A 27,872-nucleotide genomic window follows, 5' to 3' on the forward strand; every position below is an offset into this window, starting at 1 on the left:
ATTTATAACCTTGGTCGGGGCGCCTGGAAGGGTTCCGGGCACCATGGGGGGATAAAACTTTATCCCCCAACGTTCAGATCGTGTAAATTGTGATCCTGGTCAAAATCAAGGTCCGGGCGCCCGGAAGGGCTCCGGGCGCCTCCGGGCGCTCCGGGCGCCCCGAAGGGCTCCGGGCGCCCCGGAGGGCTCCGGGCGCCCCAGAGCCCAAAGTCAACAGATGTTGACTTTTTCGTCCGAGACCTCTTCTCTGGTTCAGTCCCACCTCGGTCCGGTTCTTCTCCTCCGAATCCGCTCGCTTGGGTGATCTCTGTCATCCAGAAAAGGGCTCACCCGAACCCAACTTCTGGTCTTCTCGAGCGGGCTTCCCTCCGGCTTCTCGTCCCTCGGAATCGCCGCGTGTTTCCTTCTCGTCCGCCAGCGTACTCATCCGCAGTCTTCATCCCTCGGATGCACCGCATGCCGTCCTTCTCGCTAGCTGCGTCTCTTGCTCCCCAAGCAATCTTCCGCTTCGGCTTTCGTCCCTCGGAACCACCGCACGCTTCCTTCTCGTCCGCCGGTGTACTCTTCCGCAGCACCTCGTCCCTCGGACTGTCGTCCTTCTTGCTAGCTGCGTCTTCCGCTCGACTACCTGTGCTCCTAAGCTCCTGCACACTTAGACACAAGGTTAGAAACACACAGGACCTAACTTAACTTGTTGATCACACCAAAACAACCTTGGGGTTCCAACACTTGCTTCATGTTCGACTTCTTGGCGACTTGCCATCAACGCAAGTCCGGAGAAAGCTTCGACCTCTGATTTAGATGACGTATCGTCCCACGTCGCCTTTAGGATCTTGTGTTTGTTCATTTGGACAGGCTTCTTGTCTTTGCCTTTGTCCTTCTTCTTCAATTTAGGGCAGTCGTCTTTTACATGCCCTTCTTCATCGCAGTGGTAGCATTTTATTTTTCTTCTTCTTCTGCCCTGCACTTGATTAAATTGCTTAGATGCAAATAATTTTTTAAACTTACATACCATTAGCGTTGTTTCATCATCATCAAAGGAGGATTCTGACTCTTGTTCGTCCATTTTTGCTTTAAGAGTAATATTATGATTTGACTCCTTCTTTGAATCTGCACATCTTGTTTCATGAACTTCAAAAGTATAGAATAATTCATCTAAAGTAACAGATTCAAGGTCCTTAGAGATATAATAGGCATCCACTAATGATGTTCAATCTTTATTTATAGGGAAAGCATTAAGTGCGTACCTAAGTGAATCGTGGTTGCTTACCTTTTTTCCGAGATTTGAAAGTCTGATGATTAGCTCCTTGATTTTCGAGTGAAGATGTGTTACAGTCTCATCTTCTTCTAATCGGAGGTCGCTGATCTGGTTGCGAAGTAAGTTTCGCTTCGCAAGTTTTGCTTTCGAGATTCCTTTGTGAAGTTCCAGGAATTTTTCTCAGAGCTCCTTGGCGGACTCGTAAGCTTCGATCCGGTTGACTTCTTATGGCGGTAGGACGCTCAGTAGATGAAATGTTGCTTTGCCATTTGCCACGAAGTCGGTTTGTTCCTTCTTCGTCCAGTGGAATTTATCTTTATCTTTGGGTGTTGAAAAACCAACTTCCATTATAAAAAATAAATCAAAATTAGTCTTGAAAAATACCTCCATCTTCTTTTTTCCAGTTGACGAAGTCCCCCTCAAACTTCGGTGGGTGAATGCTTGATCCGGCCATCTCGTGTGTTTCGTTCGGCAGTTAGTCCTCCTGAAGCGTCCTTGGCTCTAATACCAATTGTAGGTCCAGGTAGCCCGACTAGAAGGGGGGTTGAATAGCCTGAAAAAATAAAACAAGACCTTTCTCGTTCTTTGGACTTGGGTTAGCAGCAATAGTATAATAGAAATAAACAATACAAAAACTAAAAGAAGAGACTCAGATATGTTAATTGCGATGTGTTATGTATATTAATAAATATGCGAAGCATACCTACATTCCATCTTGATCCAAAACATAAGTGTGAGATTTGTGTTGAAGCAAAAATGACAAAGTCATCCTTTCAACATGTTGAGAGAAGCAACGAACCACTTGAGCTAATTCACACCGACATGTGTGACCTCAAAGGTACACCAACACGTGATGAGAATAAATACTTTATCACTTTTATAGATGATAACACAAATATTATTATATGTATCTTCTCAAAAGTAAAGATAAAGCTATAGAGAAATTTACTCTATATAAGAATGAGATTGAAAACTAACTTAATAAGAAGATTAAGGTAGTTCGAAGTGACCGAGACAGTGAATATGTATTACCGTTCGCTGAGTTGTGTGCTGAACATGAGATCAGACACGAAATAACAGTTCCTTATACTCCTCAACAAAATGGAGTTGATGAGCGGAAGAATCAAACTCTAAAAGAGATGATGAATGCTCTTCTATTGAATTCTGGACTGTCAAAGTTCATGTTTGGGGAAGTTGTGTTAATAGCTAATTACCTTTTAAATAAGGTGTCTCGAAAGAAGATAGATAGGAGCCCATATGAGTTGTGGAATGGAAGATAACCATCCTATAAATATTTATGGATATGGGAATGTCTTACCAAAGTATTGGTGCCTAATCCGAAAAAGATTAAGATAGAACCAAAGACTGTTGATTGCATATTTATTGGATATGCACATAATAGCAGTGCATATCAGTTTTTTGTGTATGAGTCACAAATACTAAATATATACAAGAACTCGATAATAGAATTAGAAATGTCTCGTTCTTCGAGCATGTGTTTTCGTATAAGACATGAGAGGATGCTAGCTCCTCAAAACGAGCATATGAAACACAATGCCAAGAAGATGATAATGAACCAATCGAAGTTGAGCTTAGACAGAGCAAAAGAGCTCGGGTGAAAAAATCCTACGGATCAAATTTTATCACTTTCATGTTAGAAAGTGAGCCCTGAAGTTACTCTGAATTCGTAAACTCTTCTGCCGGACCTCACTAGAGAAAGATAATTGCATCTGAGATAGAATCTATCTTGCAAAATCACACTTGGGAACTTGTGGATCTTCCTCCGGTAAGTAAACCACTAAGTTGCAAGTGAATCTTCAAGAAGAAAATAAAGTCAGATGACATAATTGATAAGTATAAGGTCAAATTGGTAATCAAAGAATACCAATAACAAGAAGGTCATGATTACTCTGATACATATTCTTCGGCGTCGAAAATAACTTCCATTAGAATATTGTTGGTTATAGCCGCTCTATGGAATTACGAAATACATCAGATGGATGTAAAAATAATTTTTCTAAACAAGGATTTAGAAGAGAAAATCTACATAGAGCAACCTGAAGGGTTTTCTGTGTCAGGACAGGAAAACAAGGTTTATAGATTGGTGAAGTCATTATATGGCTTGAAACAAGCACCAAAGCAGTGACATGAGAAATTTGATAATGCAATAAAGAAATGTAGATTTAAGATCAATGAGTGTGATATATGTGCCTATATGTAGATGACATACTTATCATTGGGAGTAATGATAAGATAATCAAATCCACTAAAGATATGTTGAACTCAAGATTTGACATGAAAGACATGAGTCTAGCTGATGTGATTCTAGGAATCAAAATTCTTAGTGTTGGTGCGGGAAGCATCCGACGATCGAACCTAAGTTTTGATAATGGCAAAGGATTCAAAGTTAAGATGTGTGGTGATCTAATAGTCTGAATAAGATTGCAGGAAAGTCTAAGTGTACTTAGGCAAAAGCCCTAACTGTGGTTAGGCAAGGTGAAAACCCTAGGGGGTGGTAACCCTAGGTCATAGGGGGTGGTAACCCTATGCGGAAAGTCTTGGTGGGTCGAGTGCTTCAGGCAAAAGTCCTAGGGGGTAACCCTAGGTGAAAAGTCCTGGTGTCGCGAACCAGGTGAAAGACTGGACCAGTCGGGAAGCGGAAGTCCAGCAGAAAGTCCGGAAGCATCGAGCACCGAGCAAAAGTCCAGTCGATCTAGAGGATCGCACTGGCAACAGGTAAATCTCCTGAGTGGAGTAGGTGAGGACGCATTCCCCGTAAAGGGAACAGTACGCGTCGGGTCGACCTAGGATTTTCGGTCGAAAATCCGAAGTTAGACCCGGACAGTCCGAAGACTGTCAAACTTTCATATTCATACTAGTATTGTGTACTAACTTTGTGTTGTAGGTATTTTGGGACTAACATGTTTGCAGGTACCAAAAACACAAAGTACACCTCGGATGAACAGTGTCCGAGGCGCCTTCATGGAGCTTGGAGGCGCCTTGGGTGCAAGGATGAGCTGGCTGTGCGCGGTAGCTAGAGGCACCTCCATCGGTGTTGGAGGCGCCTTGGACAGCTACTTGGAGGCGCCTTTGAGGGATCTGAAGGCGCCTTAAGCAGGATAAGTTGTGACCAGTTCTTCGCTCATCCGCATGGCTGACTTGCTGGGTCTGAGGCGCCTCAGAGTGGTTTCAAGGCGCCTCAGTATGCTTTAAAAGCAGGTCTCGAGCAGCTTATTGAATCAATGAATTCCAAGCAACCTTTCTTTAACTTGTTGTCAACGAGACGACCCAGAAGTGCTACGAATACTTCCCGACGACCCGAAGCTTCAAATCTGATATTTCCTAAGTGTAGGGGTGTAATCGAGCCGAGCTGAGCCGAACTCTTTGATGTTTGAGTTTGACTCGTTTATAATCGAGCCGAGCTCGAGCTTTATTTAACGAATATATTCATGGATCACGAGCTTATTCGAGCTTTTATCGAGCCTAAACGAGCTTAATAAATATAAATTATAAATTATAAATTTAAATATTCATTAAAACTAAATTATATATTTTTAAAAAATTATAATATTCTTGTTAAAATTTATAATTTTATTCTAATAAATAAATTTAATATATTTGTCTATGTTTTTCATAAGTAGAGTGTAAAATCTATAAATTCAATATCAAAACTATTATTTTTTTATTTAAAAATTGATTCATGAGCTTAACGAACATGTTCACGAGCTAACGAACCGAATATTGTGAAGCTTGAGTTTGGTTTGTTTATCTTAACGAGCCTAATTAAACGAGCTCAAACGAGCTTTTATTGAATCGAGCTTCGAATAGCTCATGAGCGGCTTGGCTCATTTACACCCCTACCTAAGTGTTGTTGGTATTTTTAATTACTGTTTTAAATTTTATTTAGCTTGTAATAATTTCGTTCTTATAGTTGTTGCCCACGGAAAGCGATCAAGGATCGCGGGCCTTCGAGTAGGAGTCGCTACAGGCTCCGAACGAAGTAAATCCCTTGTGTTTGTGTGTTTGTTTTTATTCCGCTGCATTTATTTACTCGACTGCTTTTACGATTCCGAAACAAATGAAATAGCCGCGAGAGCTATTCACCCCCCCTCTAGCGCTTCTCGATCCAACACTTAGAACGTCAGAAGGATTTGTTTTTAGTTAGTTCCATTACGTGGACAAAATTCTTGAGAAATTCACCAAGGGTGATACTACATTGGCACGAACGCCGATAGATATGAGTCAACATCTATCAAAAAATTAAGGTGAAAGTATCTCTCAGATAGAGTACTCTCGAGTGATTAGAAGTTTGATATACCTGATGAGTTGTACATGACCAGACTTAGCCTCCGCAGTAAGTAAACTGAGTAGATACACGAGTGATCCCGTCTGGAAGCTGAGTCAGACAGACCGTCGGGGGAGGTGGATGAAATGTTGACCGAGTCACGACGTCCCGGAGGGGGGTGTGTTGAGATGACTTCTGTGTTGACCAAGTCTTCAGAAGTCCTCTGGTCAACGCTACCTGCAGCCAGCGACCAGGTTGACCCGGCTCCCGGTACCCCGATGCTCGAGGCAGATCCAACGAATATATGAGTACAAGATTAAGCCATAAAATAATGAAAAATGCATAGAATATGAACGGAGAACATACCCTGGCCCAGGGGGCGCCCTCGGATGGGACGCGACTCGAGTTGTCCAGACCCAGAAGAGCAGACGACTCCCGATCATGATGGAGAGCTGGATCTGGCGACGCGAAGCTGAACGCGGTACAGAACCGGAAGATGAGCTACAGGTAGGGATGAGACACAGGCACGCAGACCGGGATAAGATATCGGCACACAGACCAGGCTAAGACTTCGACACGTAGGCCGAGATGAAACACCGGCATGCAGATCGGGATAATAACAGGAGCGGAATACGGCTAAATCAGTGACGCCAAATAATAACCAAAGCACGAAGGCCGAAGCACCACAACATACGAAGCTGGAATGAGATAACGGCATGAAGGCCAGAACACGACGGGACCGAAAGACGCTCAAATCAGTGACAACAATAATAGTGGCTAGCTCGGTGCTAAGGGACCCGCCGAATCCGTATTAAGGAGGCCGCGTTGGGCCACCGACGACCGAGGGAGAGGGAAGTAGCACGGAGGCAGCGCCTGGGCTACCAGCGTGTGGAGGGTGGTTGTGCGACCGGCCGACGACCACCGCTGGCCGCTGATGGGAGTGGTGGTTGCGCAAGGACCAAGGGTGGCAGCAGCCTCTCCAAACGACGATAAGGAATGGAGTGTCGGAAGGTTGCTGGCCTGAGGAGAGGAGCAGGCAGGAGTGCTGCTGACGAGGGGAAGGAGAGATAGAGAGAGGGGTAGCTCTGGCGAGAAGTGCTCGGAGGCAAAGAAGTGGCTGGGCTAGCAGCGGCGAATCAGCCCAGTGGTAGAGTCGCTAGGAGTGAGAGAGGGGCAGTGGTCGGTCTGTCTTGCGATGGCATGGCGAGGAGAATAAAGGGAGTAGCGTTGTCGTCGACGACATCGAAAGGGGAAGGAAGAAGGGAGGAGGTTGTCGCTGACGGCCGTAGCTAGAGGGTGGCAGCGAGAAAGGGAGCAGCGGTGGTGGAGCAGTGAGGAGAAGAGGAGAAAAGGTGGCGGCGGGCGGCCGGCATCGGCGCCGGCTGTGTCTCCCCCCGCGTCATGGTGGCGGCGAAAGCAAGGAAAAAACCCAGGAAAAAAGCCCCCTCTGCTCGTGGTCTATAGTACCCTAAAAAGTTGCTACAGTGATTTGACCAAATTACCCTCCCCTTTCCTCCTAATTCCTCCCATGTCCTTAACACATATCCATATCACAAGCCTCCCCTTCAAGTCTAGTCGAAGGAGGCGCAAGTCCGACTGACTAGACCAAGCCCAAAATAGAATCGCTACCGAACGTGGAATCAGATCGTTAGGCTCATCTTATTATGTTGAACAAGTAGCTGCAAACGACGAGCACCCAACAGAGCGACCAAGCAGCGAAAGCAATACCGGGCGAGTGTCAAAAGAGCGATCTAGTAGATGTCGAACAATATCGAGACGACGATCGGGCGAGGCCGAATAGGGTGATCGAGTGATTACCAAGTGAGATGAAAGACGATAGACGAGCAATGTGTTAGAGTGTATACTAAAAGCCTAGCTTTTGGTATAAACATTTATCTAGAAATAAGAATCACATTGGTCAAATGTCTACATTTATGATAAATATAGTTGTTCAATTAATTTATATTGTAGATAACATGGTGTGTGGTGTCACACACAGAGGATCATGTTATCAGTATCTTATAAATTATAAACAGTAGCTCACAACCATAATGGAAAGGAACAAACCATTGGAAAGTCGTAGTGTAATTAGGTATCAGTTTATCTTGACTGTATAATTACACTAGTACACTCAGAGTGTATTGAGTAGGACCATTTGAGGTCGTTTCTTTTATACTGACTTTATAAAGAAACAAAGACCTCGGTTATTATGGAAGTGTGTGCTCTTAATCCTAATATAATAACAAGCACATATATTTGATATTTATTTCTTTAATTTATCAATGGGTGAGATTTAGTTCGATAAATCAATAAGCCCGATAAGTTGGGAAATGGTATCACTTATAGTGTGTGTTGTTGATTATAAAAGGAAACTGTGTCCTAGAGATACTAGGTTGATAATGTCCTCAAGAGGAGCTCATAAGGATTGTCATGTTAAACCCTGCATGTGGACTTAGTCCGACATGATAATAAGGTTGAGTGGTACTACTCTTGGACTAAGATATTAATTAAATGAGTTGTCAGTAACTCACTTAATTAGTGGACATTCGATATCTTAAACACAGGGAGACTAACACACTCATAATAAGAAGGAGCCCAAAAATGTAATTTGGGATTGGTGCGGTAGTTCAATAATAGTTCTCTAGTGGAATGAATTATTATTGATAAAATTAAGTTGTGTGTTCGAGGCGAACACGGGATGCTTAATTTTATCGGGAGACCAAAATCAATTCCTCCTCTCGGTCCCTATCGCAGCCTCTTATTTATAGAGTACTATACCCACCTATACCCACCTTCATACCTATGAGAAAGGGACCGGCCAAGCTAGCTTGTGGTTCAAGCTAGGGCCGGCCAAGCCTTGGTTCATGGGTGGCCGGCCCTAGCTTGAACCCAAGCTTAGGTGGCCGGCCCCCATTAAATTAAAAAGAATTTTAATTTTAATTTTTATTACATGGAAGATATAATTTATTACAGAGAATTAAAATTAAAATATCTCTCTTTAAAAAGATCTACAAAAAGATTAAAAGAAAGAGATTAGATCTCTTTCCTTATTTGTAGATTGGAAAGATATTTTATTTTTTCTCTCTGAAAAATTATTCACATGTTGAAAATTAAAATTATAGAAATTTCTTTTTATCAACCATGAAGGGATTTTAAAAGGAAATTTTATTTTTTAAAATTTCCAAAGACAAAAAAGAAAGTTTTAATTATTGATTAAAATTATCCTAATTGCTCTACATGAGGTGGCCGGCCACATACAATTAATTAGGAAAATTTATTTAATTTTTTCTTAATTAATTGTTGTCAAGGAAAGTTAAGGAAATTTTATTATAAATAAATTTCCTTATTTTCCAAAGCCAAGGAATATAAAAGAAGGGGAAGGGGTGCCTTCATGGTGAACAACCTCTATTATTTTTCTCCCTCTTTTCCTTGGTGTGGTGGCCAGCCCTTCCCTTTCTCTCTTCTCCTCTTGTTGGCCGAAACCTATCTTCTTGGTGGAGCTTTTGTTTGTGGCCGGATCAAGGAAGGAGAAGAAGGAGAGGAAGCAAGTCTCATCTCTAGCATCCCTTGGAGCATTGGTGGTGGCCGAAATTATTCATCCTTGAAGAATATTATTGTGGCCGGCCATCCTCTTCCTTTCTTCCTCTTTTGTGGTGGCCGAAACTTATCTCTCGCTTGGAGTTCTTGTGGTGGCTGGATACTACTTGGAGAAGAAGAAGAAGAAGGAGAGAAAGCTTGTATCCCTTGGAGCTTGGTTGGTGTTTTGTTCTTCGTCCTTGGTGAAGCTTCTTTGTGTTGGCCGAACCTAGCTAGGAGAAGAAGAAGGTGCTTGGTGGTTTCTCATCTCGGAAGATCGTTGCCCACACAACGTCCGAGGTTAGAAGAGGAATACGGTAGAAGATCAAGAGGTTTTTCTACAAGGTATAACTAGTAATTTTTCTTTCCGCATCATACTAGTTATTTATAGAAATAATACCAAATACAAGAGGCTTACGATTCTAGAATTTCGAATATGTTTTTTGATGTTGTGTTCTTTTGTTTTTCTTTTCCTTGTGATTTGATTGTTCTTTTCGGTTAACCTAAAGTTATTTTAGGAAATTAAATATTAGCTTTCTATAAAAGGTTTTGTCTAGTCGGTGGTGGTTGCTCCCATATCCAAGAAGGCCGTGTGCCTCGCCACGTCAGTACTGGGAACCGATTATGGAAATTAATATTTAATGGAATTAATAACTTAAGGTGATTTGGGTCGAACGTGTTAAGTTCCGCAGGAGATCCAAGTCAAAACCTAAAAGAACAAATAGATTAAGTTTTGGATCAAACGTGTTAAGTTCTGCAGGCGATCCAAAATTTAATTTAAAAGAACACATGGTAGCTAGGAAAAGGTTCAGACCTTTGTACAAAATTTTTGTACAGTGGAACCTCTAGGTTTTCCGAGTAGCAACCAACACAATGGTGAGTGCGCGATCGAGAAAATGTCATCCACATAGATCGCGATCAGTATGAGTAAATCCGTGAGCGTGATCGAGGAAGTGCCGACCGAGTGACAATAAATCGCGACCGGGAGAGCGCCGATCGAGCGACAGTAAATCGTGATCGACCAATAGAGAGAAGGATGGACGAGCGAAGCTATGAGCGCGATTGAGAAAAATGTTAACCGAGCGATAGTAAATCGCGACCAGGACGAGCAAATCCATAAGCGCGATCGGGAGAATCCTGACCGAGCGACCGTAAATCGCGACCTTGCAATAAAGAAAATGGTGGATGCGCAAAATTGTGAGCACGACCGAGCGAGTGTCGACCGAGTGCCAGTAAATCGCGACTTGGTAATAAAGAAAATGATGGACCCGTAAAATCGTGAGCGCGGCCGAGCGAGTGCCGACCGAGAGATGGTAAATCACGACCGTGCCATCGAATAAGGCCGACTTGGATCAAAAAATGCTGAACGGATCAAAAGATGAGGGGCGAGCAGCGTCGAATGTGCGATGGAGCGATAATAAATCATGACCAGGCGATCGAAAAAATGCCGACCGAGCAATAAGGAGAATGAGGGGCGAGCGACGCCATGAGTGCGACTGAGAAAAAATATCGACCGAGCAATAGTAAATCACGACCTGGCAATAAGGGGAATGATGGACTAGCAGGTCATGATCGTGATCGAGCGAGTGTCGACCGAGCAACAGTAAATTGCGACTTGGCAATAAAGAGAATAACAGATGAGCCAAGCCATGATCGTGATCGAGCAACAATAAATCGTGACCGGGCAATCGAAAAATGTCAATCTGGAAATAGAGAGAATGCCTACCGAGCTGGATAAGAACGGGTCGGCGATGTCTAGTGCACAATCGAGAAAGCCCTTAAGCGATAGGCTGATCGTCGTAAGGCGAGTAGCTGAATGGTACCAATGAGTGGTCGAGCAAACAGCCAAGCAACAGTGATGCGCGAAACGTGAATGGCAAGTGTCGGGCAGAGCGGCAACTGAGCGGTGAGTGTCGACCGAGTTACAACGGCGAACGAAATGCGAATGATAAGTGCTGAGCAGAGCGACGAGTGGAGCAGTGAGTGTGATGAGTGCCAGGTAGCGCTGCGAGCGAGTGGTGAGTGTGATGAGTGCCAGGTAGAGCTGCGAGCGAGCGGTGAGTGTGATGAGTGCCAGGTAGAGCTGTGAGCGAGCGGTGAGCACCGACCTACCGGTCGTTAGGCGTGAGAGCATGTTCACTTATAACTCGCACTGGGACGAGAGTTTGGGACACCGACCTGCCGGTCGTTGGGCGTGAGAGCAGTGCTCACTTATAACTCGCACTGGGGTGAGAGTCTGGGACCCGACCAGGAAGGTCGTTGGGCGTGAGAGCAGTGCTCACTTATAACTCGAACTGGGCTAGAGGCTGGGACACCGACCTGCCGGTCGTTGGGCGTGAGAGCATGCTCACTTATAACTCGCACTGAGGCGAGAGTCTGGAAGCGTGAGAGCAGTGCTCACTTATAACTCGCACTGGGGTGAGAGTCTGGAGGCGTGAGAACAGTGCTCACTTATAACTCGCACTAGGGCGAGAGTCTGGGACCCGACCGGGAAGGTCGTTGGGTGTGAGAGCAGTGCTCACTTATAACTCGCACTGGGGCGAGAGTCTGAGACCCGACCAGGAAGGTCGTTGGGCTCGAGAGCAGTGCTCACTTATAACTCACACTAGGGCGAGAGTCTTGGACACTGACCTGTCGGTCGTTGGGCGTGAGAGCAGTGCTCACTTATAACTCGCACTGAGGAGAGAGTCTGGAATCCCGACCGGGAGGTGATCCGAAGGCCTGACCAGTACTTGATCTAGAGACCTGACCAAGAATTGATCTAAATGTCTGACCAGGATTTGATCTGGAGACCTGATCAGGAATTGCTCTGGAAGTCTGACCAGGAATTGATCTGGAGACCTGACCAGAAAACAATCTAAAGGCCTGACAAAGGAGCAATATGGAAGTTTGACCAGGCATTGAGCTAGAGGTCTAACCATAAAACAATCTAAAGGCCTTACAAAGAAGAAATCTGGAAGTCTGACCAGGCATTGTGCTGGAGGTCTAACCAGGCATTAATCTGGAGGTCTGACCAGGAATTAATCTGGAGGTCTGACCAGGAATTGATCTAGAAGCCCGACCAAGAATTGGTCTAGAAGCCCAACCGAGAGATCGTTAGCGATACTCCGATCCGAGACCGGTGGTGACACTCTGGTCCGAGACCAGTGGTGATAGCTCGACCCCGAACGGGGGAGGATAAGCCTTGAAGTCCATAAAAGCGGAGTTCGTAGCAATATAAGGGAATAAAACCTTTATCATACCTGATTGCGAAGTGGTGTCAACCGACTGAGGATCTATCTCGGTCCCTCAACTCCCAAATACCCATGGAGCGAGGGGAGAAGATAAAGAGCATGAAGCCGATATAAGGGAGCAGAGCCCATAGCCATAGAAGTAAGCAGAGCATCGTGGGTGAAGCGAGCAACACCTGTAGATGTAAGAGGTTGCACAACAAGTGAAGGATGCAAAGCATATAATAATAATAGAGTGAAGTGCCTATAGCAGCAAGAGAATGTTGAGCCCCATGGTGAAGGGTACAGAGTCTGTTAGCAATAAAAGGATGCACAGTCTCATACCGAAGGGTGCAGAGCTTGTAGCGGTAAGAGGATGCAGAGCCTCATGGAGAAGGGTGCAGAGCCTATAGCAGTAAGAGGATGCAGAGCCTCATGGTGAAGGGTGCAGAGCCTATAACACACCTGATCGGGGAGCTGGAACCCTGGTCCCTGATCGGAGAGTAAGGCCCCTAGCCTGTAATCAAAGAGCGAGGCCCCTAGATCCTGATTGGGAAGTGGTACTGCGAGTTAATGATCGAGGAGTTGTGTCCCTAGTGTATGAGCGGGAAGCTGTGTCCCAAGTGTATGTGCGGGGACCTGGGCCCCTAGTGTCCAATCAAAAATCGAAAGCCCTAGTCTTTGATCAAGGAACTAGGATTTTACTCTCTTATCAGGGAGTTATATCAGTTCCTATAATCGTAAAAAGGGAGCAAAGCTTGTAGCGTACCTGATCGAGGAGTCGTGCCAACCGACTAAGGGTTTGTCTCGGTCCCTTAACTCCCGAATACCCGTGGAGTCAGGGCAAAAACATAACGGAAAAACTAACCTGTCAGCCAGCTGAAGCTCCACTAGATCCCTCGACTCCCGAATACTGGTGGAGTGAGGATAGAAGATAATATATGCGTCGAGATCCTCCGGGATTGTGATAATAGCAGAGAACCTCCCGACGTCGTCCATCTTCACGTTCCAGAACAGGTGAAGGATGTTCCCACAAATGGCGCCAAATTTGATCCCGTCCGGAAGCTGAGTTAGACAGACCGTTGGGGGAGGTGGATGAAATGTTGACCGAGTCGCAACGTCCCGGAGGGGGGGGTGTGCTGAGATGACTTCTGTGTTGACCAAGTCTTCAGAAGTCCTCTGGTCAACGCTACCTGCAGCTAGCGACCGGGTTGACCCGACCCCCGGTACCCCGATGCTCGAGGCAGATCCAACGAATATATGAGTACAAGACTAAGCCATAAAATAATGAAATGTGCATAGAATATGAACGGAGAACGTACCCTGGCCTAGGGGGCGCTCTCGGATGGGACACGGCTCGAGTTGTCGAGACCCAGAAGAGCAGACGACTCCCAATCAGGATGGAGAGCTAGATCAAGCGACGCGAAGCCGAACACGGTACAGAACTGGAAGACGAGCTACAAGTAGGGCTGAGACACCGGCACGCAGACTGGGATAAGATATCGACACACAGACCGGGATAAGACTTCGGCACGCAGGCTGAGATGAAACACTGACATGCAGACCGGGATAACAACAGGAGCGGAATACGGCTAAATCAGTGACGCCAAACAATAACTAAGGCACGAAGGCCGATGTACCACAACATACAAAGCTGGAACGAGATAACGACACGAAGGCCAGAACACGACGGGACCGAAAGACGCTCAAATCAGTGTCAACAGTAATAGTGGCCAGCTCGGTGCCAAGGGACCCGCCGAATCCGTATTAAGGAGGCCGCATTGGGCCACCGACGACCGAGGGAGAGGGAAGTAGCACGGAGGCAGCGCCTGGGCGACCAGCGTGTGGAGGGGGGCTGTGCGACCGACCGACGACCACCGCTGGCCGCTGATGGGAGTGGTGGCTGCGCAAGGACCAAGGGTGGCAGCAGCCTCTCCAAACGACGATAAGGAATGGAGTGTCGGAAGGTTGCCAGCCTGAGGAGAGGAGCAGGCAGGAGTGCTGCTGACGAGGGGAAGGAGAGATAGAGAGAGAGGGGCAGCTCCGGCGAGAAGTGCTTGGAGGCAAAGAAGTGGCTGGGCTAGCAGCGATATCGCGAGGAGGAAGAGAGGTGGAGTCTGTGGGGAAGAGGAGAGGAGCAGTAGCGGCGAATCAGCCCAGTGGTAGAGTCGTGAGGAGCGGGAGAGGGGTAGTGGTCGGTCTGTCTTGTGACGGCATTGCGAGGAGAACGAAGGGAGCAGCGTTGTCGTCGACGGCATCGAAAGGGGAAGGAAGAAGGGAGGAGGTTGTCGCTAGCGGCCGTAGCTAGAGGGTGGCAGTGAGAAAGGGAGCAGCGGTGGTGGAGCAGTGAGGAGAAGAGGAGAAAAGGTGGCGGCGGGCGACCGACGTCGGCTGTGTCTTCCCCCGCATCATGGTGGCGGCGGAAGCAAAGAAAAAACCCAGGAAAAATGCTCCCTCTGCTCGTGGTCTACAGTACCCTAAAAAGGTGCTATAATGATTTGACCAAATTGCCCTCCCCTTTCCTCCTAATTCCTCCCATGTCCTTAACACATATCCACATCAACGAGTAATCCCGGTGTTGACCACTGGAAAGGGATAATAAGAGTACTGAAGTACTTGAGGCATACTCGTGAATATGGACTACACTATACAAGATATCCTGCTATGATCGAAGGGTACAATAATGCGAGTTGGATATCTGACATAAAAGACTCTAAGTCTACGAGTGAATATGTATTCACTCTGGGAGGTGTAGCCATTTTCTGGAAATCTTCTAAGCAAACAGTAATAATCAAACTCACGATGGAATCTAAGTTTGTAGCTCTTGACAAAAGTGGTGAAGAGACTGAATGTCTACGATAATTCTTAGAAGATATTTCAAGATAACCGAAACCTGTGCTGACAATTTGCATACATTGTGATAGTTAATCAACAATTGATCGGGCACAGAGTCATATGTATAATGGTAAGTCTAGACATATACGTCGTAGATATAATATCATTAGACAACTACTCCCAACGGGAGTTATCACTATTGACTATATAAAGTCAAAGGATAACCTAGCAGATCCGCTAACCAAAGGGTTAAATCGAGAGTTAGTTGTAAGATCATAACGAGGAATGAGTTTGTAAGCTCATCACGAGGAATGAGTTGTGGGTGCGCAGGGGTGGGTGCAAATTCAGGGCCCGGATTGTACTGAACCAAGGTCGACTCGTGTGCAAGCACGACTTAAGCATGTTGAATGTCGGACCGATCAAGGCAAGAAAGTGAATAAATTAACATTTTACTACCTGAATCTCTTTTTGCTACCTGCTCAAGAGTGTAACGGAAGAATTAATATAAAATTAATGGCAATTCCATAATGTCTCAACATTAATGGTGCATTAAATTCATTAATGGTGACTTGCGTCATTAAACCCATTAATAATGATTTTATAACGTCTCGACATTAATGAAGGCATTAAACTCATTAATAGCAACATTAAACCCAGCATTAAATGACCATAATTTGGTCATTCATTGCAGGTAAGGCGAGAGCTCCTATATAAGGAGGCTGGATCTTGAGCAAAGCAGGAGCGAAAGCGAAAGTAAAATAATTCCTCCATCGTTGTTCCCTAATTATTTTCTCTCAGTTGTGCATCCGTTCGGCTGAACTACTCGTGATAGCACTCGAGTGCATTTACAGTTCGCCACGGACAACCAGTGCTTGGTTGCATGCGTGATTTTGCAGTTGTATCATGGAAAACAGATGACCTGAGAGAACCTCGAAGCACAGCCGGAGGTGGGACGAATCTATTTCAAGGAAACTGCATTGAACGCAAGCCTCGATATCTTAGCCAGCAATTTTCTTCTCGATTTGATGATTGACTCATAATTCTGCTACGCACCGCATCAACTCTATATCTCGGACCACCGAAAACTTAGCAGAACCAGTCTCGCTGGTAGCCTTAGACTATCCGCTTAGGTCATCTCAACAAATAAGTTAGAATTTATTTTGTGCAATTTCAATTCTGTAATTTTTTCCCAATATATCTGATAACAAATTGTCCAACAATTATTACCTAATATTGATGTTCTTGATGAATAACACCACCACTGACATAATCTAAAACAACGGATCTTTTTATTGCCAACTCAAGTGAATAATAATACAATAACCCACCTGTAAAAAATTCTGAAGCTTCAACTTTAACATGATGAAAGGAAAGTACTATAAATTAGAGTTACAAATGCCAAGCATGAATCAAAGACACTACCGAGGTTGCAAATGTTTGGGGAGGCTAGAGTTTGCCTATCCTACTTCTTGGCTGTGCCATTGGCGACTGGGGCTGGAGCTTGAGCTCCGGCAGAGTTAAGCTCGTCCCAGGCTTCGATCCATGTGACCATAGCATCTGCAAGCTTGGTGAAGTAAGGGTCGATCTTTCCGAGCTTCTCCTTTACCTGTTTGGAGAGCTCAATGTAGCACTTCTGGACTGTGGTGCAATCCTTTGGGAGGGAAGCAGACTGGAAGAAAGGGATCAACTCTTCTTGCCAAAAGATCCCTTTGTACTCCTTTTTCAAGTTGACGAATGGGTTGCTGGCCTTGCTGTGCCAAATGTAGGGTAAGCCAGTCTTCACTCCTAGCCCCAAGTGATCGCAGATCACCTAGAGTGCCAACGAATATGCATATGTTAGATTGCTCATAAAGCTAGGTTTGTGAAAGTGATCACGAAACTAATGAAGAAAACTGACCTTGATGCACCATCCAGCCCACATATCGTCGTAGCGTCCAATAGGCTGGCCGTCGCCCATGAGGCCAAAGTACATAGCAGGGCCAATGAGCTGTCGATCGAAAGCCAGATTCATCCCACACATAGGGAACAGAGTTCCCTTGGGGATGGTAAGAACAGCATCCACATACCTAGTAAAACACCACATTGTTGCAGATTAAGTTTTTGTGACAATTGGAATCCTCTGGCTGTGAGACAATAAGATCAAGGAATTTGTTACCTTGAGTTCCTCTCGCGAGGCTTTACAAGCTGAGTGGGAGCGTCGTAGTCAGGAATGTTGAGCCAAAGGCCATGAGAAACAGCTGTGGGAGCACCTTCCCTGAGGCTGAAAGGATATCCACGAACAAAGTCTGCGCCTTCTCGGTAAGGGTCATACAAGGTGTTGAAGAAGTAAGGAGTAGAAGGGCTTAAAAGATTCTTGATGTGCTGTTCCAGTGCATTGATGTCTTTGCCAGTGGGATCTTTAGCGACCTATTTAAGATGATAGACAAAAGATAATAATGTTTTGGAAACTAGAAGCAAGGATTGTCAAACAAACAACTACAAGTAGTGCTGCATAACAGAAAATGTGTTCCATGTGCAACAGTTGTATCTTCGAAAAACATAAAAATTTTAATGCAACAAGCTAACTGTGATTAGATAACAGTTATTGAAAGTGTAGGTACATCTTCCAAAATCGAGCTTTGCAATCCAGGGTAAGAAGGAACACAAAGAATAGTGATCTCCTGATGACATATGGTGGGACAATTATGATGAAGCAAAAGAGACTAAAGATAACACCCTCCTAGCTCACATGATTTTGCCAGACTTGAACATCTCCTTTCCATTCTTTGTTTCCTACTCCCACTCGTGCACAAATTGTTGCACGAATAGATAGATCTATCTCAGATTAAGCATTCAACACAGATTCGATATTTATTTGGCATAACCTCCACTTAGAATTTTAGAAAATTAAACTACGCTATATCAGATCTCTGTGTTTTAGTACCACCTGATACTGTCTGCAAAGCATTGTTTCAGTCAATCAAATCATATAAATGACAAAGAAAAGCATAAACAAGTTGAAAATCGTCTCTTTTCTCAAACATAGCTATGCTGTCTGAATTATTTAGAAATATAGTGAACAACACTAGATCTAACTGAAGCATCGCCTTCTAATTAGGTCCCAGATTGTTTAGAATGAGAAACAAATTTGAAGTAAAAAAAAATAAGGAAAAAATAATACATGTCGCGAAAACTCAGATCTACAAGCAAAAGAAAACGAGAATCAAAATCCGTTGATGGATCTAGCGTTGACTTACAAAGCAGTCGTCGTCGATGGTGTAGATGTACTTCTTCTTGGAGACCATGTAGCCGAAGCAGCGGCAAGCGGAGTCCTTGAAGGAGATGCAGTTGGCCTTGGGGCCCAGGATGCGATTGATGTCGTTGCGGTTGTAAAGCTCGTAGTCAAATCCCTTCGGCACGTTGATCGTCTTGCTCGGGTCGCCGTCCTGCACGATGATCAGGTGGTAGGGCTGGAAGAACGGCCGCCACATTTCCAAGAAATCCAGGTTCCGGATGGTCGGGATCACGATGTCGAGCTCGTCCTTCAGCAGAGGCGTGCTCGGTACCGACGCTGCTGCCTCCTTCGCCGCCATCTCCTCCGCGCGCTCTCTCCTCCTTAATCGATCGAAGAGGAGAACAGAAGGATCAAGCGAGAAATCGAATCGAAAGAGGAAGATAAAAATGGGATCTTTCTTTTGCCCTTTGCATAGTTCATACTTCGCCCTTATAACGGTTTATATAGAACGCCCGGCACGTGATCCCACGTGACGAACCTTAGGATGAATCGCCGCTGTTGGCGTAGACAGAAGCAACGACACAAGAAACGACTCCAGCCTCCTTTCAAGGAAAACGGTGCGCGTGGGTCACGAATCTGGAGGCGCGTGCGAAGTCGTAGCTCAAGTCATGTGACTAGCGTACGCATAAAAGTCGGTATTTGGGTCTCGGTGCGGAGGGCCCGGTCCAAGGTCTCATGCGGTTCAGGATCATGGATCTGGTCGTCGCCGCAATGTAAGCTACCTAACAATAGAAGAAAAGTTTTATTAATTCAAAACATTTTTTTCAAAAAAAAAAAGAAATACAATTTTAATAATTAAGAAAAAGCAATAAACACAAATTTATATTTAAATTAGAATATTAAAATATTATCAAACAAACCAAATAATATTAATTCTTTTCCACTAGAAGCATACCTAACGTTGACTTGGTATTTTGGTAGGATGCAAACCATAAGGTACTCACAAGTCAACTACAAGCCAAATTGATGTGAAGTTTAGGCAACCAATTCATGGATTATTTTGGTTAGTCAATGATAGTTTGGCACCAATGATAAAGCATATTCATATCGTTTGCCATGTTGAAGGAAAATGAGAAAATATTATAAAATAAATAAAAATTAATTTGATAGTCTATTAACTAGCTATTCAACAATTAAAAAGACAGTATATTTTTTTTTAACATTTCTCATAAAATAAATAGCTAAGTCAACGTTGTATGTCAACAAACTTAATTTATTATCAAGTAGCAATAATAAAGATTGTCGTAAAAAAATATTACATTTTAAAAATATTAAAAAGACATTATACATTATTTTTCATTCTAAAAATATTATTATTTCAGTACTATTGTAGTCAATAGATTAAATTATCACTAAAATAAAAGATGTTTTTTTCTTATATTTTGGTCGATATTATTTATAATCAGTTATTTTTCTATTAATTAATTTGCAGTTTAAATTTAAAGATTTTAATTATTATTTTTTTAAAATGTACTATATTGTGATACCTAAAAGAGTAAGGACAAATAAAAGCGCCCTCTTAGTTTTTTGAAATAATCATAAGAACGTCTCTTGTGATTTTTTTATCAAAGAGCTCTTCACCCTATCAGCTCCATGTAAAATTACACGATAATTATTAATTATCTATATTGTTACGCATTATTATCTCTTATTATACATACTATATCTTAAATTGATCGTGCTGAGTTACAACTAGGGGCAGAGCTTAGAGGGGTCAATGAGGGAAGTTGCTTACTGGGCCTACACCCTCATAATAACTGTGCATGTTAGAAGAAAAATGATAGGGACAAAGTCTTTTGGTCCATAAAAAAGTAAATTAGAAGATAACCCACTTTTAATTACGATCGGATCGTAATTGTGATTTGACTGTAATTGATTGCGATCCCTTTATGGGTTTATCGCCCCCCAACAAGTTATAGTTTGGGGTCGGAACAAGCTGCGGCAGGCCGCTCAAAGACTGTACTTCCCTTGCTCAGCGCCCGGTAACCTAGATACTTGTCCACTTCCGGCGGTCTTCAACCATCCGCTCTGATCCAAACTATAATCTAATGGAGTCGGTGAACCCATGAAGGGATCGCAACCAATTGTGGCTGAATCGCAATTACGATCTAACTGCAATTGGAAGTGGACTATCTTCTAGTCTACTTTTTTATGGACCAGGAGATCTTCTCTCAAAATGATATACTTAATAAAAGAATCTCAAGAAAATAACTTAAGAATAGACATATAAATTATAATGAGACTCACAAAAAGTGGAATGATGAGTCATGAATTTATATATCTATTTTTAAATATTTCCTTAAAATTTTTACTTGTACATATCATTGCTCATGTTAGAAACATAGCTTGAATTGTATATAGTTGCCCCCGAACTTAGCACAAATAATCAATGCATGATAATTTGCTCATAGTTAATAGGATTTGAGTCTAAGGAATGCATCATTTGTGTTCGTTCCGTCGTACACTTAACATTTATATTCCTGATGAATCTCTTTTTGTCGATGTGGGATCATCACATGGGAGGCCGTTAATACGACGGTTCCAATTTTTTGAATTGTATATACTTGATTAATAACCTAAACAATAGGAGCTTTAAGGTATAATCGTGTTGAAAATGGACAATTTGAAGAAGATCCTGACATGGTACCCTCCATAATCTAATAGAATGCTCAGTAACATATGCCATAGAATGAGTGTGGTGGTTGAAGTAGGATTAACAATCGTGTAACATTCAGAAGCTATGGATAATAAAATTTTTAAATTTAAGAAGAGATGATATTTTAGTTTAAATAACAATAAAAATTTAGATACTAATTAATGTCTTAGCCAGTGACGGAGCCACATTCATATTGGTAATTTGAGAGCATGAAATCGAAACTATACAAAGATAAAACAAAACGATGCGGTAATTACAAACTCACAGTTATCTCCCGAAGAACTGCAACCGAAGACGCCAATTGATGAAGAGATTGCCGCTGTCGGAAGCGCAATCACGGAGCAATCGGAAAGCGCTTCAAAGTTCACGAGCCAAATCCCAGCCGAATGCTCTCCCTTTGCTCTCACACAATCTCTTGGTGCTCCCTGATCACCTCGCCAAAAAGCTCTCCTTGTCGATCTGCACTTGGATGCCTCTTATAAGAAGGCTAAGGAAGACGAAGGGGAAAGGACGCCCCTTCGTCTCCTTGGCGTTTGCAGCAAAAGGAGAGTAACGAAGGGAAACCCTTCGTCTCCAGTAACGCCCAACATCTCCCACTCGTCCAAGTGAATCCATATGGTCACATAGACCATGTCAGTCACATAGACTACAAGGTGATCATGTCATGAAGACTAGAGCAAAATTAGTCACAAAGACTAAATAAGTCACGTAGACTTTATGAGAATCAAGTCACAAATACCAGAGCAAAATTTAGTCACAAAGACCAAATAAGTCACGAAGACTTTATGGAGATCAAGTCACAAAGACCAGAGCAAAATTTAGTCACAAAGACCAAATAAGAACATCCATTCCATACAGTAGGGAAAATGGTTCATGCGACAGCAAGCACAGTGAGCATTCAATTGCTAAGAAGATTGTCACACCTTACTTAGCTGCTCCACAGAACAAATCAGAGACATAAATGTCTATAGAACGAATCAAAGACATAAATGGCTTGCTTTTACCCCAGATTAAATTATTTACATCATCATGAACATCTCTAATCCCTCATATTGACCATATGTCAAGAGCATGTTCAATATCTCAAATCAAACAAATTATTCACAATTACATTTTATGTACCGAACTAAAAATGTAACTGGTACCAGTGAATAAATGTCACAGATGTAAATCAATCTTAATCTTCCTTTTTAGCTAGAATCCATTCATTCTAATTAGTCGCTTTCCTAGTTATGCTCCATAGAACGAATCATCCATAACCAATAGGAAACATGCTAAAGTAGAAGACACTGATCAGAACTTCAAGTAGACAGCTAAATAGTCACTTAGGGTAAAATTGAGATTAACTGATAATCTCAAGGGTCTCACATAGTAGAGAAGCAGGGATCCATTCTCCTACTACCATTCTTGTCGCCATAGCACATGTGATATGAATCACGTGCTACGATGTTATTCTCTTTACTAAAAAGAGCGCATGTTTTTCCCAAATTTAACATCGTACAGATTTCGATCTAGACATTCCCAATGTCTAATCCTAAATTCAACATATGAATTTTAATTTGGCTTCAAGCAGATTCAGTAAATGGTGGGTGCATTTACTCCAATCATTACACAAATGATCTCATCTTAACACAAATATCAAGGCGACCTTAACTTATGGGTATGTCTCTATTTACAGCTACATAAGTTGTCCCATAAGCAACGGTCTTACCTCTATTCGTACTTAACAAATAGAGATGATTGTCCATGTGAGTGGACCAATCCCAATCTGTCAACATGCTTATCGAGACTTTTATTCGAATGTAACCAAGACATATACACTGAATAGATCATGGAAATTTTCATTTATCAAAATGTCTTTACAATTGTTACATTCTCCGAAGTCCCAAAGACTTCATATGCCCATGAAATGACTCTTTAGTCAATGACTTAGTAAAAGGATCAACAAGCATATTCCGTGTAGGGATGTACTCAAAAATAATCTTTTTCTTGTCAACAATATCCCTTACAAAATTATACTTAATTTCTATATGCTTGCTTTTGCTGTGGTATTTGGGATCCTTGGAAAAAGCTATCGCAGCTTGACTGTCACAGTACACAGTAACAGGACTCCCACTATCCTCAGCAATCCTCAGATGCTTCAGGAACCTTCTTAACCAGACAGCCTCTTGCACAGCCACTGCACAAGCCACATACTCAGCTTCCATTGTCGACAAGGCTACACAAGCCTGCTTTTTGCTGTTCCATGAGATGGCGCCATCATTCGGCAAGAAGACATAGCCAGATGTGGATTTTTTGTCATTAAGGTCCCCTGCCCAATCTGCATCTGAGTAGCCACTTAGGCTCATATTTGATCCTTGGAAACATAGGCAATAATCAGCTATTCCTTTAAGATATCTGAATATCCTCTTCACCGCTTTCCAGTGTCTCGATCTTGGATTTAATTGGAAACGACTAACTAAGCCAACAACATAGCTTATATCAGGACGAGTACACAACATAGTATACATCAAACTACCAATAGCACTGGCATATGATTTCTTCTTCATTTCGGTTATTTCCTCAGGAGTCTTGGGATACATACTTTTGCTCAAGACAGTACCTTTCGCAATAGGCGTCTGTTCAATATTGCAATCTGACATATTGAAGTGTTGTAGCATCTTAGTGATATAAGCTTCTTGAGACAAACCCAAAAGCCTCTTTGATCGGTCTCTAACGATCTTCACTCCTAAGATGTACTCTGCTTCTCCCATATCTATTATGTCAAATTGTGATGAAAGCCAACTTTTGACTTCTATCACACTCTTTATGTCACTTCCAGCTATTAGCATATCATCAACATATAATGATAAAATGACAAGCTTTTCTTTTTCCTTTCTTAGGTAGACACAATGATCCTCATTGATCATTTCGAAATCATAAGATAATATTACTTCATTAAATCTTATGTTCCATTGTCTTGACGCTTGCTTTAGCCCATATATAGACTTCCGAAGTCTACATACTCTTTTCTCTTGGCTTTCAGCAACATAACCTTCTGGTTGTACCATATAGATTTCTTCATCAAGATTACCATTAAGGAAAGCCATTTTTACATCCATCTGATGTAATTCCATGTCATAGTGTGCTACTATAGCTAGGATGACACGTATTGACACAAACTTTACAACTGGGGAGAATGTCTCTTCAAAGTCAATACCCTCCATTTGGGTATATCCTTTTGCAACTAATCGAGCTTTGTATCGATTAATCGATCCATCTGCTTTCCTCTTTACTTTGAGAATCCACTTATTCCCAATAGCCCTTCGGCCCGAAGGAAGATCGACTAAATCTCAAACTTGATTCTTTCTCATTGACTCCATTTCTTCATCCATTGCAACTTTCCATTCTTTTCTAACTGAGCTGCTCAAAGCTTCCTCAACTGTTCGAGGTTCCTCATCGTCAACTGGGAGAACCATTAATGCCTCATTCTCAATATCAAACATTCTTCGAGAAATAATCTGACGACTACTTCTTCGAAGGTTAGACTGTTGAGAAACTGACTCATTCAGTGGCAAATTACTCTCACTCGGTTGACTAGATTCAGGCATCTCCTGATTCGTTGATAAAGGAACATTATCCTCCTCCTCTATCTCATATAGAGGAATTGTCTTATCAACTTCACCTCGTGTTGGGAACTCAGTTTCTAGAAAAGTAGCATCTCTTGACTCTATTTCAGAGATGGTTCCATCTTGTCGCTCACCAATAAAAACATAACCCTTAGAAGTCTCAGAGTACCTTATAAAGATACACTTCTTACCTCTAGGTCATAATTTTCCAAATTCGTGAGTTTTATCATGAACGTAGGCAGCTGACCCCCATGGTCTCAGATTACTTAAATCCGACTTTCTGCCTGTCCAACATTCATGTGGGGTAGATGGAACTAACTTTGAAAACACTTTGTTAAGTATATAGGCTGCAACTAATAATGCATCTCCCTAATAGGAGATTGGCAAATTAGCCTGTGCCATCATAGACCTAACCATTTCAAGAAGAGTCATATTTCTTCTTTCAGCAACCCCATTTTGCTGTGGAGTTCTAGGGATAGTAAGCTGTCTAATAATCCCTTTCTCATTACACATTATCTTGAACTGATCAAACAAATATTCTCCTCCACGGTCAGTGCGCAAGGTTTTAACCTTACGTTCCAATTGATTCTCAACTTCGTTCAAGTAACGAATAAAGCAATCCAATGCTTCAGATTTGTGAGAAATCAAATACACATGACCAAAACGTGTGAAGTCATCGATAAATGTAATGAAATAATAACTCTCATTTCTAGCCTTCATATTCATCGGATCACAAATATCCGAATGAATTAATTGCAATGGTGATTCAGCCCTAATAGCCTTACCAAACAGTTTCCTAGTCGTCTTTCCAGCAAGACAATGCTCACATACAGACAAGTTAATCTTAGCATGAGTGCCTAATAGGCCCTCCTTAGATAATTTATTCATTCGTTCTTGTCCTATATGTCCCAATCTAGCATGCCAAATTTCATCATTAACATCAGCATTACTAGTAAGAGCAATGTTTGAAAAACAACTATTATTATTTGGTTCTATGTCAAGAACCATAAAATCATTTGTTACATAACCATATCCAATTAACACAGAGTTAATTCGAAGTTCCACACAACGGCTATAAAAATTTACATTGTAACCTAAATCAAGAAGACAAATAACGGAAACCAAATTCCGTCGAATCTCAGGAGCGTACAGGACATCATGTAGAAACAAGGTGCCTCCACCATGTAGGTTGAGCTTGTAAGTGTCAATTCCTTTGACTTCAATTCTTGCATTGTTTCCTACATATATCCATTTGTTGCTAGCTGGTACCCGTCGGTACTCCACATATGTAGCTCGATCATGAGCTACGTGGTTCGTTGCTCCTGAATCTACAATCCACAAAGGATACGAATCAGCTAACAACACTGTACTTACAACATATTGCTCGTGGAAAGAAGACAAAAATGGATTTACCTTTTCAGGCTCAGTACAATCCCGAGCAAAATGGCCCTTCTTGCCACAGTTGAAGCAAGTCAACCTGCTCTTAGGTTTTTGTCCATATTTCTTTCCTTTCTTCTTGATTTGGTTTTTCGCATCAACAACATTAGCCTCCTTTCCTTTCCCCTTTCCCTTCTTGAACCACTTGTTCTTATTCTTGAAACCAGAACCTTCAGATACAAAAGCTTGACCCGAAATCCTTGCGGATTCAATCCTCTCCGCCTCAAGTTCCACATGGCGTGAGACATCAGTGAAAGTCTTGATACTCTCACTATGGGTCAGGTTCTGTTTCATCGTTTCCCAAGAATCAGGAAGGGAACGGATAACTGCCTGAACCTGTTGTGCATCGGTCAACGTATAACCAGCAGTCTTAAGCTCTCGAATCATGTTACCCATCTCCCTGAGATGTTGGGCCATGGTAACATTCGAGCGCTTCTTACAACTATCAAACTTGATAGTTAGCTGACGGAACTTACTCAGACTGACTCCACTGTACTTCTCTCTAAGGGCTACCCAGACAGCATGAGCCGATGGTAATGGCTCATATTCAAATACTAGGTCATCTACCATTAAACTAATCAATATGCCCTTAGCAATGGAGTCCTTCCTTTTCCATGCCTTATAGGCATCAAGGTCACGTCTGTGTTGTGCTGAAGAACCATCAGCTGGTTCTTCCATGATTTGATTTACAGCCTCTAGAACTTCTTGTTCCTCAAGAACATATTGTATCTTGAGGTGCCAGATTTTGTAGTTATCCCCATATAATTTCTCACCCTTATTGAGTTCAGCTATGATGTTTTTAGTTGTCATGATCTACATAAATAAACAAATTATTTATTATTTCAGTGTAATTCATATATGTGTAACTATTTATTGACTCAGTGTAAATTAGAGTTAGTTTACAAAATCAAGTGATAACATTGTTTCTACTCATCATTTGTATGTTCTAATCTAATCAACACTGATCAATTATATTACACATATCCCAACTAATGAACAAATCATTTTATATGAATGAATCATATTTATATGAACTAATCATATCATGAAATGAACTAATCATTTCCAATTTAGTTAACATATAACATAACTTTTATTATATAATTCTGTTATACAAAACAACAGAAATTATTACATGACTCAAAAACTAGATGAGCTAACACTGCTCGTACATAACGACATCAAACAGAACAATAATAGACTAGATAAGCTAGCACTACTCCCACTAGGATAAATGCTAGAGCAATGGGTAATTGCATCCCGTTCATCCCGGATTCTATGATGGGTGGATTAGCCTCAGATGTCTCCATCAGATCCATTTCTGGATCTTCTACACATTCTTCAGGATCCTCCTCTGATTCTTCTGGATCCATCTCTAGATCCTCCTCGGGATCCATCTCTGGATCCTCCTCTGAATCTTCAGGATCCATTTCTGGATCCTCTTCAAATTCTTCGAGGTTCATTTCTGGATCATCTTCAGATTCTTCGGGATTTGGATCTTCCTCTAAATCTTCAGAATCCATTTCTGGATCCTCCTCAAATTCTTCGAGACCCATATTTTCGGGATCTGGATTCTCTTCAGATTCATCAAGACCTCATTCCAAATGAAGTAACTGTCTGCACATCTCTGAGTATGAGATGTGCCCTTCAGACTCATCCCAAAGTTGGAATGCTATCTGCCTTAGATGTTCCGATAATGAATAAACCAGATACCATCTTCTTTCTGTTTCCTGA

At 42.5% G+C, this 27,872-nt stretch overlaps 1 protein-coding gene across 1 annotated transcript; it reads right to left on the minus strand.

Annotated features, from left to right (window-relative positions):
• Window positions 1-16,430: 16,430 nt before the first annotated feature.
• LOC122043373 (UDP-arabinopyranose mutase 1-like) lies at window positions 16,431-18,873 on the minus strand. The gene is made up of 4 exons (XM_042603951.1): window positions 18,400-18,873; window positions 17,319-17,569; window positions 17,061-17,229; window positions 16,431-16,973 (listed from the first exon to the last, which is right to left on the minus strand). Exons 1-4 carry the CDS (start codon window positions 18,733-18,735, stop codon window positions 16,626-16,628), a joined length of 1,104 nt encoding a protein of 367 aa, XP_042459885.1. The 5' UTR covers window positions 18,736-18,873; the 3' UTR covers window positions 16,431-16,625.
• Window positions 18,874-27,872: the final 8,999 nt, after the last annotated feature.

This window comes from Zingiber officinale, chromosome 2A, assembly GCF_018446385.1.
Source record: "Zingiber officinale cultivar Zhangliang chromosome 2A, Zo_v1.1, whole genome shotgun sequence".
NCBI classification, from domain to species: domain Eukaryota; kingdom Viridiplantae; phylum Streptophyta; class Magnoliopsida; order Zingiberales; family Zingiberaceae; genus Zingiber; species Zingiber officinale.

Excerpts from the sequence above, each read along its gene's own strand:
- LOC122043373 (XM_042603951.1), bottom strand. The coding sequence starts at position 18,735 with ATGGCGGCGAAGGAGGCAGCAGCGTCGGTACCGAGCACGCCTCTGCTG. Across the intron at positions 17,570-18,399 it reads CCATCGACGACGACTGCTTT|GTCGCTAAAGATCCCACTGG; the intron begins GTAAGTCAACGC and ends CATCTTAAATAG. Across the intron at positions 17,230-17,318 it reads CCTCGCGAGAGGAACTCAAG|GTATGTGGATGCTGTTCTTA; the intron begins GTAACAAATTCC and ends GTGTTTTACTAG.